Source organism: Moschus berezovskii, chromosome 6, assembly GCF_049115385.1.
Source record: "Moschus berezovskii isolate FMDL1 chromosome 6, NW_MosBer_1.0, whole genome shotgun sequence".
NCBI classification, from domain to species: domain Eukaryota; kingdom Metazoa; phylum Chordata; class Mammalia; order Artiodactyla; family Moschidae; genus Moschus; species Moschus berezovskii.
This window is the reverse complement of record NC_142465.1, coordinates 44,295,370-44,313,474: the sequence shown is the minus strand read 5'-3', so window position 1 is coordinate 44,313,474 and position 18,105 is coordinate 44,295,370. Positions and strand designations below refer to the sequence as shown.

Here is an 18,105-nt window from a genome sequence, read left to right as displayed (position 1 = left end):
TCCTCTAGAGCAAAGGTAGTATGGAGTCACCCATTCTCACTCAGAAAATATTGAAAAAATTTATTCCAGGTAAGTATTAGAAGTCTAGCTGAAATTTCTTTATTCAAATAAACCTAGGTATTTATTACACACAACCCTTATTGAAAATTAATTAAACTCCAAGGCTACAAAATGTTAAATTAAATAAAGTTTATTTAGGTTCAATATTTCCATTAAGAGTATTTTGTTTTCTTGGACATCTGTCTGAGAGTTATCTGTGAGAGGAATTATTCACCGTTTTTTGTAGTGAGACCACTTTCTGCTAAGCCACTTCCAAGGATAGCCTATGTTTGCATCTAACTGACTTTGTTTGCATGTTAAATGATTATTATTAGCATTGCAATAGGTGTGCTAAGACACTTCCCTTGTGTCCAACTCTTTGTGACCCTATGGACTTCAGCCTGCCACTGCACTGCAGACTACACTCTGTCCATGGGATTCTCCAGGCAAGAATACTGGAGTGGGTTGCCAGGCTCTCCTCCGGGGATTCTTCCTGACCCAGGCGTCTTTCTAACCCAGAGATCAAACCCCTGTCTCCTGAATTGACAGGCGGATTCTTTATAGATGAGTCATCAACATTGCAGTAAACTCCTGGTATGCAGAGGGAAGAATAAGTTTTGCAGATATAGTCAAAGAATATTAATAATCTTGACCACTCATACTAAGTAATTAATAATGATCATAGTGTGTATTTTTTATAAAAGTAAAAACCAGTATAAAAATGTATAGCAGTTATTATGTGAAAATATAAGTTTTTACTTCTAAAGCCTTTTAGTCCTAAGAAAAATAAAACAATGGAAACTGAGTTCCTGCACTGTAACAGAATGTTGAAAAAACTATAGCCTGGTGGGTTACAGTCCATGGGTTGCAAAGAGTCAGACACAACTGAGCAACTAAGCACAGCACAGCACAGCACAGATAAAAAGTATTGCTTAGCACTGATGAACGTCTAAGCTATAATCATTCTCCAAGTTTTATTTCTAATAATATAAGATATTCATTTTACATCACTAAAAATCTGAAATTCAAATAGCAAGATGCATTTCTGCATTTTGTGTCAAAAATATATATAAAGTAGACCTTCAAATTGGAGAAGGAAATGGCAACCCACTCCAGTGTTCTTGCCTGGAGAATCCCAGGGAAGGGGGAGCCCGGTGGGCTTCCGTCTATGGGGTCACACAGAGTCGGACACAACTGAAGTGACTTAGCAGTAGCAGCAGACCTTCAAATATAATATATATATTTATATCATGGAATATAAAATTAAGGTTTTCCTTATTTCTTATAGTAATGATGAGTAATGACATAGTATGACTTTAGTAATATTGTTTACCCACCTCATTATGTTTTTTTATTAATCTAGGAAATCATAACCTGGAATCTATGGATAGGCTTCAAGTGGCCTATGGATCTCCTGAAATTAAATGGAAAATTCCATGAGTATCTAGATTGTCCTGGGAAGAGAATTTATCACTTTCATTAAATTTCCACAACCAGCAAAGATCCCAAAGGCCATTTTTAGCTAAAAGACCAAGGAATTTAATCTATTATTCTTTTTACCCCATCTAGACCAAGAGTCTCAAAAAAATAAAACATAAGGGATTATTTTTCACCTCATGCTAGTAAAAAACTAATGAATTTTATGTAGTGAGGTCTAATAGCACATTTAGCTTATAAATTGCTTTCAATCAGTTTTCTCTCAACTTTTCAAGAATATATCTGTCTATAAATATATTAACCATGCTATATATTAGACAATATACAAAAGCTTGCTAAATCTCAGGTAAATTAATGCCCAACAGCTTAGATGGTAAAGAATCTGTCAGCAATGCAGGAAACCCTGGTTTGATCCCTTGGTCAGGAAGATCCCTTGGAGAAGGAACTGACTACCCACTCAAGCATTTTGCCTGGGGAATTTCATGGACAGAAGAGCCTGGTGGGCCACCGCCTATGGGGTCTCAGAGTTGGACACAACCAAGTGACTAATGCACACACACAGTGCTAGTTCACAGTCAGATATCAGTGATCTGATTGAAGTTTCTAAAATTATGAGAATGTCAGTGCTGTGAGAGGGACAGTGAACAGATTAGAGGGGAAAGTAATTTCTTCTTATGATCACTGAGAAAAAAATTTGACAATATATCCATCTTAGTACATAAACTATTATACCTTATCAGAAGGCTTAAACAAAAGTAGAAATATTCAGGGATAATTTGGACAATGTGGATCTTTTAGCCTATGTTCTCTTGCAGTAAATGAATACACAGAATTTTGTATCCCCCTTATATTCCGTGTGTGTGTGTGTGCGTGCGTTTATTTGCAAGCTTGGATGGGTGGTTGTGCAGGTAAAGCCTGATGAAAGTAATTTGAATAAGAGTGAAAAATGTATTTTAAGCTTGTGCCTTTCATCATCATTTTTAAATTGAGTGTAGAATGGAAGCAGTGAATTAGTTAAATATGAATGTTTCTAAATATAAAACTGAAATTCAATATAGAAAAACACATAGCTGAAAGAAAATGTAACATTAGATCTGTTTTTGTAGGACGTTTTTTACCCAGAGATAACTCACTTCCCCACTTATCCATTTAATGTTTGGTAGAACTGAGAAATAAAGAAGACAATAGCAATTGTTGTCAACTGAAAACAATTTCTAGAATATGGCCCAATAATCAAATATAAGCCATTGTCATTTTGTAGCAGTCATAAGTGTTTACACATAAAAACCTGTAGAAAGTCAATTGCTTTACCCACTAGTTAGGTCCACAGATACTCAAGGAAAAGAGACAATAAAAGTGACACACGTTGAATATTTCTCCAGTTATACAAACAATTTCAAGTTATGAGGTAGTACTGGCCATGTAATTTTCACTTTTGATGTCCAAAACTGCATTTTATACTAGTTCTATCCTTCCAGTTTGGAAATATTTCTCTTAGTATTTCTATAATCAGGGAGGATTAAAAACAAAACAATAAAGTCTAGAGTCCATCAGGTACTCTAATCATCAGAATAAGAATAAAAATAATCATGACTAAATCTTTAGACAAATAAGAGGAAATTATAAAAATGAGTTGGAAATAAGATACTATGAAATGAAGCAGTTTGGGGGAAAAAAAAGAACTACAAACAATAAACAATCATTGGAAATTTAAAATAAATCATTGGATGGGTTAAATAACAATTACAGACAAATTGGCTTGAAGCTCAACATTCAGAAAGCAAAGATCATGGCATCTGGTCCCATCACTTCATGGGAAATAGATGGAAGAACAGTGGAAACAGTGTCAGACTTTATTTTTTTGGGCTCCAAAATCACTGCAGATGCTGATTGCAGCCATGAAATTAAAAGACACTTACTCCTTGGAAGGAAAGTTATGACCAACCTTGATAGTATATTAAAAAGCAGAGACATTACTTTGCCAACCAAGGTCCGTCTAGTCAAGGCTATGGTTTTTCCCGTGGTCATGTATGGATGTGAGAGTTGGACTGGGAAGAAAGCTGATCGCCGAAGAATCGATGTTTTTGAACTGTGGTGTTGGAGAAGACTCTTGAGAGTCCCTTATACTGCAAGGAGATCCAACCAGTCCATTCTAAAGGATATCAATCCTGGATGTTCATCGGAGGGACTGATGCTGGGGCTGAAACTGCAATACTTTGGCCACCTCATTCGACGAGTTGACTCACTGGAAAAGACTCTGATGCTGGGAAAGGTTGGGGGCGGGAGGAGAAGGGGACGACAGAGAATGAGATGGCTGGATGGCATCACCGACTCTGTGGACATGAGTTTGAGTGTACTCCGGGAGTCGGTGATGGACAGGGAGGCCTGGCGTGCTGTAGTTCATGGGGTCGCGGAGAGTCGGACACGACTGAGCAACTGAACTGAACTGAACTGAACAGACAAATTAAGAAATGATTAGGGACAATGTTCAAAGCAGTTTTCTTCATGATAGTCCAACACTGGAAACAAATACTCTTAAACACAAGAGTGGTTAAACAAACTGTGGTATACTAGTACTGTGGAATACTATTTAGAAATAAGAATAATAATCTATTAATGTGTGCCATTTGGATTTATCTCAAGTGAATGCTGCATGGAAAGCAGCCAATTTGCATACTCTATGATTCCATTTATTTAGCATTTTTGAAATGAAAATTATAGAGATGGAGACTAGATTATCAGTTGTTATGACTTAAAGAGATTAGAAGAAGGGGAGTAGCTGTAGCCATAAAAATGTAGTGCAGGGAATCCTTATAATGAGATTGTTCTGTATCTTAACTGTGGTCATGGTCACTGAAGTCTACACATGTGATAAAACTAAAAGTTTCTTAGAAATAAACAAGCACACAGACACACAAACTAGTGAGATCTGTACTATAAGTTTGATGGATAATATCAATGTCAATTTTCTGGTTGTGTTAGTTTATTTAGTTAAGCAAACTGCTATGGTGAGAATGAAGGATATTCAGGACCTTCCTTCATTAATTGCCTGTGAATCTGTAATTATCTCCAAACATTTTTAACAAAAAAAATCAATAAACGTAAAATACACTGAAAATATAAAGAAAATATGTACATGTTGGCTCTTTTTTCAAAAATAGCATTATATTACTAGGAAACGTAGATCACGGCATACCCAGAAGTAATGTTTGAACAGTGGCAGCTACTAAACTGCCCTCTGAGGAAGTTGATCCAAGACTGGGAAGGACCGAGTGGGGCTGCAGCTTTGGGACCAGGGTTGAATTACCAAAGGCAGTAGAGGAGAATGTGTTGCCTGCTTCTTTATCCAGAACCCTCCTTCACTCTTTTCTTCTATGCATTACTGTATTCTTTTCAAATAAGTATTGGATATATTTTTAAAGAATGTCATTATGGAGGGCATCAAATTATACCATTCCAGAGTAGCCAAATGTTTAAACTGTCCTAAGTTGGCAAGTCTCTTTTTTTTTAATAAAGCCACACAATGCTTGTGATGAAGTGGTCTTTAAATGGTTTTCAGAAATTATTGTTCTAGAGAATTCATGGAAAATGGTTTGAAAGTCATATTGTTTTGTTTATAGAATGGATAAAGAACATTAGAAATGTGTTTCAGAAAGATAGTAAGATCCTCCAGTTTATCCTGTGCAAACCAAATAGAAGTTTCAACAAATAATTGAAAAAACAGTTATGAATTTTGGGCCATATGTCAAGGAAGGGAGATCTGATGTAAGGACAGGAATGTTATGGGAATGATAGAAGGCAATTCAGGTGGTGAGAAAAGAGTTAACTCCAGGTGGTTTTCCCTCACCCTTATATAGTTTTAGCACAACTGCACTTTAAGCACTAAATCACACCAAGGAAGATAATCAGTTTCAAAAACTCTAAAGTTAATCAAGAACCACTCAACCTATGTATCAACAGTAAGTAAAAAAATAGATACAAAATAAGATGAAATATTCCCCAGCTGCTGCTGCTTCTGCTGCTGCTAGGTCGCTTCAGTCGTGTCCGACTCTGTGCGACCCCATAGACGGCAGCCAACCAGGCTCCGCGGTCCCTGGGATTCTCCAGGCAAGAACGCTGGAGTGGGTTGCCATTTCCTTCTCCAATGTGTGAAAGTAAAAAGTGAAAGTGAAGTCACTCAGTCGTGTCCGACTAGTAGCAACCCCATGGACTGCAGCCTACGAGGCTCCTCTGTCCATGCGATTTTCTAGGCAAGAGTACTGGAGTGGCTTGCTAAAACTAATATAAAAATGAAGATAACTTTTATAAGAGATTGTAATACCATTCTTGGTATTATGACAAAGTAATTTGTAGATAATTTTAGTGAATTCTTTTTCTATTAGAGCACACACTGACCTCAATTTAAAATGATATTGTATTAATGAAAGAGGGAATTTCAGAATAAAACTTTAAAACACAGGCATGTATGATATAGCCAAGGGGATTTAGAACTCAAAAAACTACAAATTGTTTAATAGCTAAAAGACCTTTATAGTCTAAAATTATTTTTAGTTAAACAAACAAAAAAAAGAAACAACTATTAGACTTCAAATATTTTAAGGCTTCTTATATAAGAAACCAAATCAAGATGATTGATTTAAATTTCCATTTTGTTGTTGTTTTATAATAAAGGTTGTACTTAATAGGTCCCATAAGAATGTAATTCAGTTTGCTTCATCAAGTAAGTTTTGGTGCATATCAACAGCCCTGTTGTTTTTAGCAAAATATGTTTCTAGAGGACTTTATGCTTTTCAGTTAAAAGAATAAAGTGTCATTTATAAGGAAAGGTTTCTCAGGATTAATTTGACAGCACTTTTGGGAAGATTTATGTAGCTTGCCAAATTTAAATTCTCTTTTATGAGTCCACTTTTGGACAATATTCAAAAATGGACCATAAAATTAGGCCATAAAAGCAAGAAATTAGGCTTTGACATCTGTGTTCTACTACTTTCTGTAGCATTTCTACTGTATTATAAATATCCTTGGTAGTGCTACCAATGGTTAGCACCCTCCTGACACCTGGCTAAACATAATGTTTGTCACCAAAATTGCAAAAATAGAAAATGCAGTCATGATTATTCTTTTCATATCTGCCCCCCCACTTTTATATCTTAAATACCATATTAAACAACATTTCTTAATACAAGGCTGAGATTAAAAAACAAACAAAAGATAAAAAGACTTTGATTCTCTGAAACTTTTAGTCTGATTCTCAATACTAACCTATGCTATATGAAATTTGGAAATGTTTTGGAAAAAGAATAACTGAAGTTAAAGTGGATAATACAAAACTATGCAGACCATTGCATCCCCAAATCAAGTTTGTATTGTTATATTAGAAGCTTACATGCATAGTTTTATGTAGATTTTTATTTAGACAAGTATATTATGTGTGTGCATATTTTTGCTTTATTTCTAATGCCAAAATACAGTTGAAGAATGGAAATGGATGTAAGTAAGATGTCATCTGTATTTGATGTAATCCCCTGAAGTTTTTATTACTTGGCCTAATGACACGGTTACCAGATTCTTTCTTAAGGAGGTCATTTTGGTTGATGACTAACTCACTTTTAAATTCTGTGTTGGTTAAGTTAAGCTAATATGGTCAAATAAATAACCTACTGGAAGCTGTCAATATAATTTTTAGTCTGAATAATACTGCTGTATTTTAAACAATCATAATAGTTGGCTAAGTCTTTTCTATAGAAAATGCCCTTGGGTATTTATTATTTCCAGATGTTCTGTTAGCAGAGTTCGTATCCAAAGCATACTCTCTTTGCTATCCAGACAAACTTAATTTTGAACCATTTACTTGGAGATGTTGTTCCAGATTCATTAGCACTCTTTCTTAAAAAAATATGAAATAAACATTTTCTTTGTCTGAGATAAAAGGGCTCTAATGGCCCTGTTGTTGGAAAATCATGCACTAAAATTACATTTTTTTCCCTTCTAACTTCTTCAGAGTAGCTACATGAAATATCTGCGTTTATCTTAAAGCTGGAATATACAATTTCAAATCTAGAGTTAGTCCTACAGGTCATCTAGACAGTTCCCATCCCTTTTTACTACAAAATTTAGATTTTGAGAGAGACTTGCTTTGAATTACCCATGTATTTTGTGACAATTATCTTGAAACCTCAATTCAATTTTCTGATAATAGATGTCTTTCAGACAGTAGGAATAAATAAAATCTATAGTTAATTTCTAAAACTTTTGTACCCAAGGCTTTAAAATTTTAATACTTTAATACTCTAAAATGTTCAATAGTTAATTTGGTGTAATAGCCAGAAGACTACCAAGTCTGTTGTAGAATCGCTGCTACGAAAGTTACTGATTGCAGTTCTGCTCTCCTCACTTTCCCATTATTGTCCAGCACATGCTAATAAATAGTGGCTGGAATTTTAAACATCAAGGGAAAAATAAAGCCAAAGACATTTATTTTAAAAGGTTGAATTACCTCCTCTTGGGTTATTTAGTGTTGTATTTGTATGGTTAACTCAGGCACCTTAGCTTTTTGTGAAAGCAGAAGGACAATGAGACTGCCATTATGTTAAAAGTTAGTGGAACTCTCGGTGTTTAATCAGAATTTAGACTTCTGCAGTATCTGGCGTAAATATTCACACTGTGTTCAAGAATTCCTATATTCAAATTATTAAATAACCAAATGTGGATTTATATTCAAAATTATTATTTAAGCATGGCATGCCTTAATTAATTCAAAAGAACTTTTACATTAATCAATTTAATAACTATAAAATTAGGAAGGACAGATGAAAAAGTTTCATGTGGTATACACACAAAGTTCAGTTCAGTTCAGTTCAGTTCAGTCGCTCAGTTGTGTCCGACTCTTAGCGACCCCATGAATCACAGCACGCCAGGACTCCCTGTCCATCACCAACTCCCGGAGTTCACTCAAACTCATGTCCACAGAGTCAGTGATGCCATCCAGCCATCTCATTCTCAGTTGTCCCCTTCTCCTCCTGCCCCCACCCTTTCCCAGCATCAGAGTCTTTTCCAGTGAGTCAACTCGTCTCATGAGGTGGCCAAAGTATTGCAGTTTCAGCTTTAGCATCAGTCCTTCCAGTAAACACGCAGGATTGATCTCCCTTAGAATGGACTGGTTGGATCTCCTTGCAGTACAAGGGGTTAGACAGACATAAAAGTATGCATGCACCTTACCACCCTTCACCCACTAACACACTCACTCTTGATTAAAGCATCCAGAAAGGAGATTCACTTATATATGCAGAAAGATATGTCCAGATCATCATTGCCAAATCAAGGAGAATAGTTGAGGTAGTTTTTCAAGTATTTGGGTCAGAAAAACACACATTTACCTCAGATTCTTGGATAATAGCCTTTGCTTCCCACTTACTTTGGCCAAGAAAATTTGCCACAGAGACAGACTAAAGATTCCATCTCATCAGTCCTTGTAGACTGAGACAGGAAAATGACCCTCCCTGCCCACATTGGCTTGAACAACGACTGGCCGGGCGCCATTCAGAGGCATCCTAACCCCACTTGGCTCTCCACCACAGTAATACATCTATTAATAGCGAAGATTGCCCAGAAATTAAGCTTTCTCATTTCCATTGAGAATCAACTAATTCACAAGCTACTAAGGGACAGTTCTCCATAACTGTTAAATGCTAAAGCTGAAATAATAAGCTGAAATGCGTATTTGTTTATAATAATGCAGAATTTAGAAGTAGCTTGATTGTTTCAAAACTAGAACTTATTAGTAGTTCTATTTATTAAAGCTTTAGTTAAAATAGCAGCTCTCCTAATTACTGCTAAAGTTACAAAGTACAGTAATAATTTGAAATTGTATTTTTCAATGTCAGTTCAATGTATATTGACATAAATTCAAGGAAATGTTCAATTATATCAACAAAGTATGTAGTTCTTTCAGAATGAGTTACGATATTTTAAACTTTAAGATGGATCTTGGAAGTGATTTAGTTTAACCCTTCATTTTACAAATTCAAAAATTGAAACATAACAATATGAGGATTATAAACTAGTAGATGACACTATATAGGATGCACTGATATAAATTTAATTACTTTTTTTTTTCCTCATTGAAGTACAGTGAGAGAAGTTTCATTGTGGGATTTCTTCTTTTCTTCAATTAATTGTTCTCTTTGTCTAATAAGCTAACTGTTCAGGTATTGGCAAACTGGAGTTTATTCTTTGCTACAATGGGTTTATATCCAGGGCTCCCTTAAAAAAACAATCAACAAACTTGCTTCTCCTCACTCTGATTCCAGGAGAGAAAGCAGGAAAGCCTTACAGAACTTCATAGCCTGGCATGTTGTTAAACATTTTATTTCACTGGTCCATAATGATCTTAATACATTAATGTATATTTATCAGACAGTAATGCCAAATTAAACTGACAATTATGTCAAATCACAAGAGGGGTACAGATAATCAGTGACATACACAAGTCTTTATGAGCATGAATAAATGGCAATTGGTTCATATTTTAAAAATTAATTTTAATTTATGTTGGCAAAATATGTTTATAGCTCCAATCTTTATGCTGTGTAAAACATATATTTTAATATAAAATAAAAATATCTGTTTTTATATAATTTAATGTATAATATATGACAAATCATACACTATATATAATAATAAAATACATATTACAAGTATACATTTATTATATTGTGCAAGGATATATAGTATTTACTAAAGATTTACTTTTACCAGCCACTATTTTAAGAGATGGATACTGTTATTATCCCTATTTTAGACATGAGGAAATTGAGTCCCAGAAAGGCTGTTACTTGCGTAAGGTCATTCAACTACTAAGCAAAAAGATAAGATTTGAATATAGGCAGTCAAGCTTCACATATAATGCCCAGTTCATTGCTGAAAGGTAATGTAATTAACCACTAATTCAAATATATTCAGAGATAAAGTAATCAATGTGAAAAGTTAAAATGTAGGGCTTTTTTTGATAAGAAATGTTCATTTTATAAAAAGTTACTGATGCAAATGTTGCAATTTTATTTTTGCCTATAATGTATTTATGATAGGTCTGATGACAAAAGAAAGCTATAATATTTTTTTCCTCTATCAACATTATAAATTATAATTACAATAGCAAAAAGAGTAAATAAATCATAATAGATAGTTTTAAACTTGATTTTTACAATGTGCTTTTTGGCCTTAAAAATAGTTCACTCAAAATGTTTAAATGTTTCAGATTAAAATGTATGTGTCTACAGAACTGTCATATAAATTTTTTCAAGTCATCCTAACAAAACTGCTGTGTGTTAGAAGTGCAAGGACTTATCTTTCTCACTTCTCTTTAATATTTAACTTCCCCAGATATAAAATCAGATCAGATAATTTTTATTGTGCATCCTTTTTTACTGTTGATACATGGTTTATTTTATCAAATTAGTTAAATTGTCCACCCAAACAGGCATTGATAATTAGAAGTTAATTTACAGAGTAAATTTTTAAGTTACTTGAAATTAGAATTTCTTAATGTCTTCTCTTCTTGGTTCATTTTATTTAAAAAAGAATAGAAAATGGCTGAGCTTCATTATTGAAAAAATAATCAACAGAAGACTCAATAACATATAATTCCTTTTAAGCAATACTATTTTTTTGGTATGATTTTTGTGAAATCTGCCATTTCAAGTCTCAGAAATGTGCAATTATTTCCTCATGGTACCTTTTGCGGACTGGCTTCCTGTCACCCCATCTTCCCACCAGCCAGCCTTACTAACCTGGGAGTTTGACTGGATCACAGAATTTTTTACACCTAAGGAAAAGAAAATGAAGGAAATCATAGAAAACCTTTACCCTCTAAACCTGTGGTCAGTTTAAGAAGCTGCAGAGAGGGGATTTTTTTCCTTCTGAATTCCTATCACGTAGCTCATCTGACTACCATCATCACGGGGGTTAAGTGAGATAGACTCAAAGAGAAGGGCAGAGATGTTGAAAGGGTAATCCAACCTACTGTGAATCTCCTCTGGTATTCTACAAAGCCAGCTATTTCATGGTTTACACCTTCCCTATTTCCTCCTTAAAGGTGACTACATGATCCAGTCCTTGTGTGCTAGAACCCCCATCAGTTCAGTTCAGTTCAGTTCAATCCAGCTGCTCAGTCGTGTCCAACTCTTTGCAACCCCATGAATCACAGCACGCCAGGCCTCCCTGTCCATCACCAACTCCCGGAGTTCACTCAAACTCATGTCCATCGAGTCGGTGATGCCATACATGTGTTTAAATCTGGCTTAGGATATCTCATTAGATCAGTACAATGAGACGCTCTCTCTGCCAAACACTTTTCCATTATAATGTTTAACTGACCGATACACTCATGAGTGAATGCAGATTCTGGAATAAATCCAAAATATTTTTTTTTCCAAAAAAGTAAAATGTCATTTTGATTTCTAATTGTCCAATGCTAGTAATAGTCATTCTGTGGACATAGGATGAGGTGAGGAACTTGAGGAACTTGGTCCATTTCCCAGGACACTGCTGGAACACCAACCCCTTTATCTGAAAGTACATTGGGGTGAAGGTAAGCAAAAGCTAGCAAAATTAAAAGGATATACTTGAATCTGCTTCAATTTTACAAAAAATTAATGTACAGAATTATGAATTTTCAGTATTCTTAGCAGCAAATAATGTGTGACCCCCTAGAATGTAGGTGTGTCACAGAGTAGGCTGGACTCTGTCACACTGAGGAATATACTCCTGAGCACCTACTCACTACATTCTTCAGGGCCTCCACAGCCAGTGTTTGAGCCCCCTGCACATCTCTGAGAATTTCTTCAGGGGCAAGGGACTGTTCTTGAATAGAACACACCAGGTGCTTCTGATTGCGGTTTAAACAACTTGGCGGACCACTATTTGATATATTCCTTCAAAGGCTGAAAGCTACTGTTACTAATTCAAGAAATAGCAGTCTAATGTGCAACTGTTTAGGGAGGCTTCCTGTGTGACTGTTCACAACCCCCTCTCTCTCTGCAAAAATACCAAGACTTCATTTGAAAGGGAGAAAAAAGAATATCTCAAAAATTATCAACTTCAGCTCTCATCAAAAGACTTGGAAATCGCTAACATTTGAAAGACACATAGAAGTGACAAATGCATTATATAACCTTTGTTACCATTTATCATAGGACTAAATGTGCAACAAGTAGTCAGCAATTTTCCTAGCAAGTTTTTCTATACACTATCACTCCTATTTAAATAATTATAACTAGGATGATACTAGTGGTTATAATTATAATAATCAAACTATCCCTAGTTATAGTAAGGAAACATAGCAGGATGACCATCTTGTTAATGTCATGATTTTCTATAATGGTATAGTTATAAAGATCCACGTGATGCAAAGGGAATGGTCTGGCTTTTGGTATTATGTGAACATAGATTAAAAAAGCACTTCACCTGCTGAATAACCTGTGGTCTTGTAGGTCTCAGAGGCCATATTTATGTAAGAGAATAATAGCAACTCCAGTTCACGTGTTGCCCATGATGACATTTTATAAACATTTTCTTTTACTTCCCTCCCCTTTTGCCATAATGTCCATATAGACATAAATAGTAAATATATTTCTCAAGACACAGGTTCCTACAACTTCCAGTCGCAATCTCTGATTAAATTTTTTAAGTCACAGCTTAAATTTACCCTCAGGCTTTTTTTCTTAATTAGAAGTCTTGAAGGCACAAACATATTTTGCATAGGTAGACTTGTTCTATGTGGAGTGAAATTACAAAGGCTTTAGGAGTTTTTTGTTTTGTTTCATTTGTTTATAGAGGGGAAGCGGGGATTCAGTTACAACTCTTATTCTTTAGAAAGTCAGTCACTATTTCTGAGGGAAACAGGTTGAATGGGCCAAAGCTTGTCTCTTCAGGCTTCTCCTTTTTGGACTCTCATCCACAATGTCTAGAAGTTGTTCTTTGTTCGTATTTCAACTTACCAATTAAGGATATATGACAAATTTTCAAAGTACATGGCTTCCTGCTCCTAAATGGGCATCGACACTTGCCCTTCAGCCTTGATCTTTCCTCTTGCAGGTAAAAACAGAAAAGATGGAGAGAAAAACATGGTGGATCCTTTTCTCCCCGTCTGTGCGAGCCTGCCTCCAACCTGGTGATCGCTGACACTCACTATTTGTGTGAAAACTTTTTTTTTTTTAACACATTATACTAGATTTTACTAATTAATTCAATATTGTAGCATCTGAAGTTCCCCCTGCCAAAATCCAATTCCTAGAGGATTTTTTCTTTTGAACACCTAAACATACTTTGAACAGAAAGATACTTGAAAATAATTATATAGCTTTACTAATATCTGAAAACTGTCTGCTGAACTAACCCAGTACATCATATGATAGCCAAGTAAAAGTTTTGTGTTTTCATGTCCTTTCTTTGAAATTACATATCTTAGAAATTAGCTTATTATATGAAAAAAATATGAAGAATTGGTGAATTATAATACAAGAGTATTGCCACTGAATGGACTGTTTGATTTACCCAAGCAGGTAATGAACAATCCTGTTGTCAAATTCACTAATGAGTCATCTTAATTAGGATGTAAGCTAAGGGGCATTATTCCAGTGGCCTTCTGTACCCTGGTTCCATATATATAATTTGGCAAGAAAAGACGTAAGCAGCAAGAAGAAACTGAAGCCTGCTCATGGCCCTGTAGGGTTTTTGGAACAATTCCTGGAATTGGGAAGTGAAATTGGACAGCATGTGGAGAAAACTGTCATCTCAGTAGCTAGATTTAAGTGAAGATAACAAAGTGATTAACAGCATGTATACATATTTAATTGTTAACTCCTAGCATCAGCCTTCTGGGATCTTTATTTTGAAAGGAAGGTCAAGACTTTTTGGAAGGACATGGGTAGAAATGAGGCAGTAATATTGGAATGCTTAAATGTCATTATTTGAAAATATTTTCCTTTCCCCTCTTTGGTCAAACAAACATGCTTCACATTCTTATTTCTTCACAAGAAATACTTTTGCTCTTCTTAAACAGGCTTACTCTTAGGCATGGGATATTATGTGAACATCTCCTTTAGTAACTGTACCATTCCCATCTGTGGTTGGAAGAACTCTTGGGAAGTTTTGAGAGAAATATATGTGGATCCCAAATATTTATGTAATTAAAAAATAATTGATCAGTCATCTTAAAGGAATGCATATCTCTGGCTCAAAATGTTACTTATTTGCATCATTTTTTCCTTCTCATTTTCTAGTCTCAATTATTGTCACAGAAAGAAGCATCCTAGAATATAGACTGGAGATCTAGGGCAATTGTCATTTTAATAAGATTTTTAAAAATAATTTGAGATTGTCATGTATCCATAATTATTGCCATGGAGATGTATATGAATCAGCATGTGGGCACCTTAAGTGATCCCTAAGTGAAAGTATATCAGCAATATATACCATCAGATATGAATATAGTTTGGGAAAGGATCAATAAAAATTAGAAAGGAAACCACATGACAAGTATGAAAAGTGCCAGGAAAAAAAGAATGCTTTCCTTCTCCAGTTTCTTTAGATAAACTGTATCAATATCAACTAGAATTACATAGATTCATTTACCTGCCTTTAACCTCATTCTCATTTCTAATGGGGATCTAAGTTCATTTTTATCAGGTAGAAGGTTAATATACCATTGGTAGAGGTTAAAAACTACCATATTCCCATTTGATATTCAGCTTTATCTTACTAACAGCCTATGCTTCAACAACACCACACATCAATTTGTGTTATATTACCTTATGATAAAACAGTTGTCTTAACTAATTTTCAGAGCAAGAACAGGCTTGTAGTAAAAAAGGGACTTGAGTTGATGTATTTTTGTAAAGAAGAGACCACCTTCCTTAATATAACTGATGTTCTTTCAGCATTGTTACTTTCAGATTATTTTATTTTAAAAGGGACAATGATTTACACTGAACTTTTCATTATGCTTTTCATTGACATTTAACAATCAAACCTTTCATTAAGATTTACTATTTTAGTAAAAATAAACAGTGAACCACTGGATAGGATATTATATGTGATGGTTTGTTCTTAATTGCTTATTGAGTAATTACAAGTGGAAATAGGATGACATTGGGTTGTGTTTCCTGTTTAGTGTCAAGGCTTATATAGGCAATGGCAACCCACTCCAGTACTCTTGCCTGGAAAATCCCATGGACAGAGGAGCCTGGTAGGTTACAGTCCATGGGATCGCGAAGAGTCCAACACGACTGAACTACTTCACTTTCACTCTTCACTTTCATGCATTGGAGAAGGAAATGCCAACCCACTCCAGTGCTCTTACCTGGAGAATCCCAGGGACGGAGGAGCCTGGTGGGCTGCCGTCTATGGGGTCGCACAGAGTCGGACATGACCGAAGCGACTTAGCAGCAGCATGTGGAGTGGAATCCCAGAAGGACCAACACTGTGTTGGATCCAATTCCAACCACAGTTGTTTAGAAAGTCAGTCAGTGTTTAAGAAGAAGAAAGTGCGTTAAGGTTATTGGCTAAGTATTGTCACTGACTCATGACGCTTGACTACTATGCATCCTGATTAATCTTGGAGGATCCCAGTTTCAAATCTTACATGCCACTTGACTTAAGGGAAAATGAGTCTCAATTATTGATGGAATGAATAATGGGATACATGTGTCTTTTTCAATTTACAATAGCTAGAACATGGAAGCAACCTAGATGTCCACTAACAGATGAATGGATAAAGAAGTTATGGTACACATACACAATGGAATATTACTCGGGCATAAAAAGGAATACCTTTGAGTCAGTTCTAATGAGGTGGATGAACCTAGAACCTATTATACAGAGTGAAGTAAATCAGAAAGAGAAAGATAAATACTATATTCTAACACGAAATCTAGAAAAATTGTACTGAAGAATTTATTTACAGGGCAGCAAGAGAAAAACAGATATAGAAAATGGACTTATGGACATGAGGAGAGGGGAGGAAAAGGTGATTATATGGAAAGAGTAACATGGAAACTTACACTACCATATGTAACATAGATAGCCAACAGGAATTTGCTGTATGGCTCAGGAAACTCAAACAGGGGCTCTGTATCAACCTAGAGGGGTGGGATGGGGAGGGTGATGGGACGAAGGTTCAAAAGGGAGTGGAATTATGTATAGCTATGGTTGATTCATGTTGAGGTTTGACAGAAAACAACAAAAGTCTGTAAAGCAATTATCCTTCAATTAAAAATAAATAAAAATTTATTGATGGAGAAAATATAGTCAGCTTATAATGTGTGAATAATCATTTTGAAAAAAATTTTTCCTCTATTTTTCCTCAAATGTCTAAAAACGATTTCACAGAGTATTACTACATTCCTAAAGAAGAAATGATGGAATTGAGAAATAATTATATTTCTGTTCATTTTTTCCTTCCAATTGTTTTGTATATGAAAGAGATCGAGTGGAAATCACATCTGTATTTTGCTCATACATAGGTTTTTTTTTTAATAAAAAATTAGTAAATTTCAGGAAAGATTAACAAATATTTTTACAATAATAAAAACAAAACCTTAGGATGTAATACAGTAGGAATTTATATGATGTATTTATGTGATGTATTTATCTTCATTTATCTGAGGTAACAGATCGCAAGAAAGATATAAAAAGCTGTAATCAATATATCACAGTTTTTATCATTTTCCAAAAATAAACACTAATGCCCAAGTAATTAATATTTTCCACAACAGAAAAGGTCTCTAAGGAAAGCTGTAAAGGCCATTTTTCAATTTGAATCTGGTAATATTGTTTTTAAATGATTGTTTTCACTATAGTCAATGAAAAGCCTCATGGCTAATCAGTTGTGTTCAAATCTTAGCTTTAGCATTTGCTAGCTGAATGACTGTGGTTATTTTATTTAATCTATTCATGTCTGGATTTACTCATCTATTAAGGAGTGAAAATAATGTGCTTACATTTTAGGGTTATTTGTAAGAACTGATAAAAGACTCAGATATAATAAGGACTTACTAAAATATATTATTTTTTTTGCCTGTAGTCAGTGATTTAATAGTAAATACATTGAGAACCTACACAAATTTCAGAAAAGTGAATATGGATGTGGCCAATGAGATTTCACTGAACCACAGAAGGTGGTTCATAACCACTCTGGCTATGTCCAGAAGGATGGTCAGTTTCTAAATGCCTGCCTTTGTGCTGAGGAACTAGTGGCTGCATTATTTTATTTTCTGCCACAGCTATTTTCTCTCCATTTTGAACAGAAAAACAGAGCGAGTAACATGAGCTACACTGCTTAGAAAACCTTTCTCCTGGGAGACAGTGCAAGGCTGGCGGTGTTTCTCTACACAGCACCAGTCTAGTTTTGCTGCATCCTGGTTCTTTTGTACACACTAGAGGGCCTTCACATGACCAGTTTTCCTTATCTCCAAAAAATTTACCAGAAACACCTTAATTTGGAGTGGAAAGAACTGTTGTTTACGGGAACAATCTGATAAACAGATCCTTGTTAATTATTATACAAGTATTAATCCTGTCCAACAGCTCAGATGTGCAGAAAGCTCTTTCAGGTGTAATAATGATAGTATT

General features: G+C 35.0%; 1 protein-coding gene across 6 annotated transcripts in view; it reads left to right on the top strand.

Moving 5' to 3' along the window:
* CNTN1 (contactin 1) overlaps positions 1–18,105 on the top strand; it is a 427,927-nt gene that overhangs the window by 312,056 nt on the left and 97,766 nt on the right. The window contains exon 17 of one of the 6 annotated variants that reach the window (XM_088836973.1): positions 13,570–16,595. The exons of the other annotated variants lie outside the window; for them this stretch is intronic. Coding sequence (XP_088693099.1) covers positions 13,570–13,649 — 80 coding nt within the window. The 3' untranslated portion in view covers positions 13,650–16,595. Of the gene's footprint in view, positions 1–13,569; positions 16,596–18,105 lie in introns of those variants that run through there. 6 annotated transcript variants of the gene reach the window in all.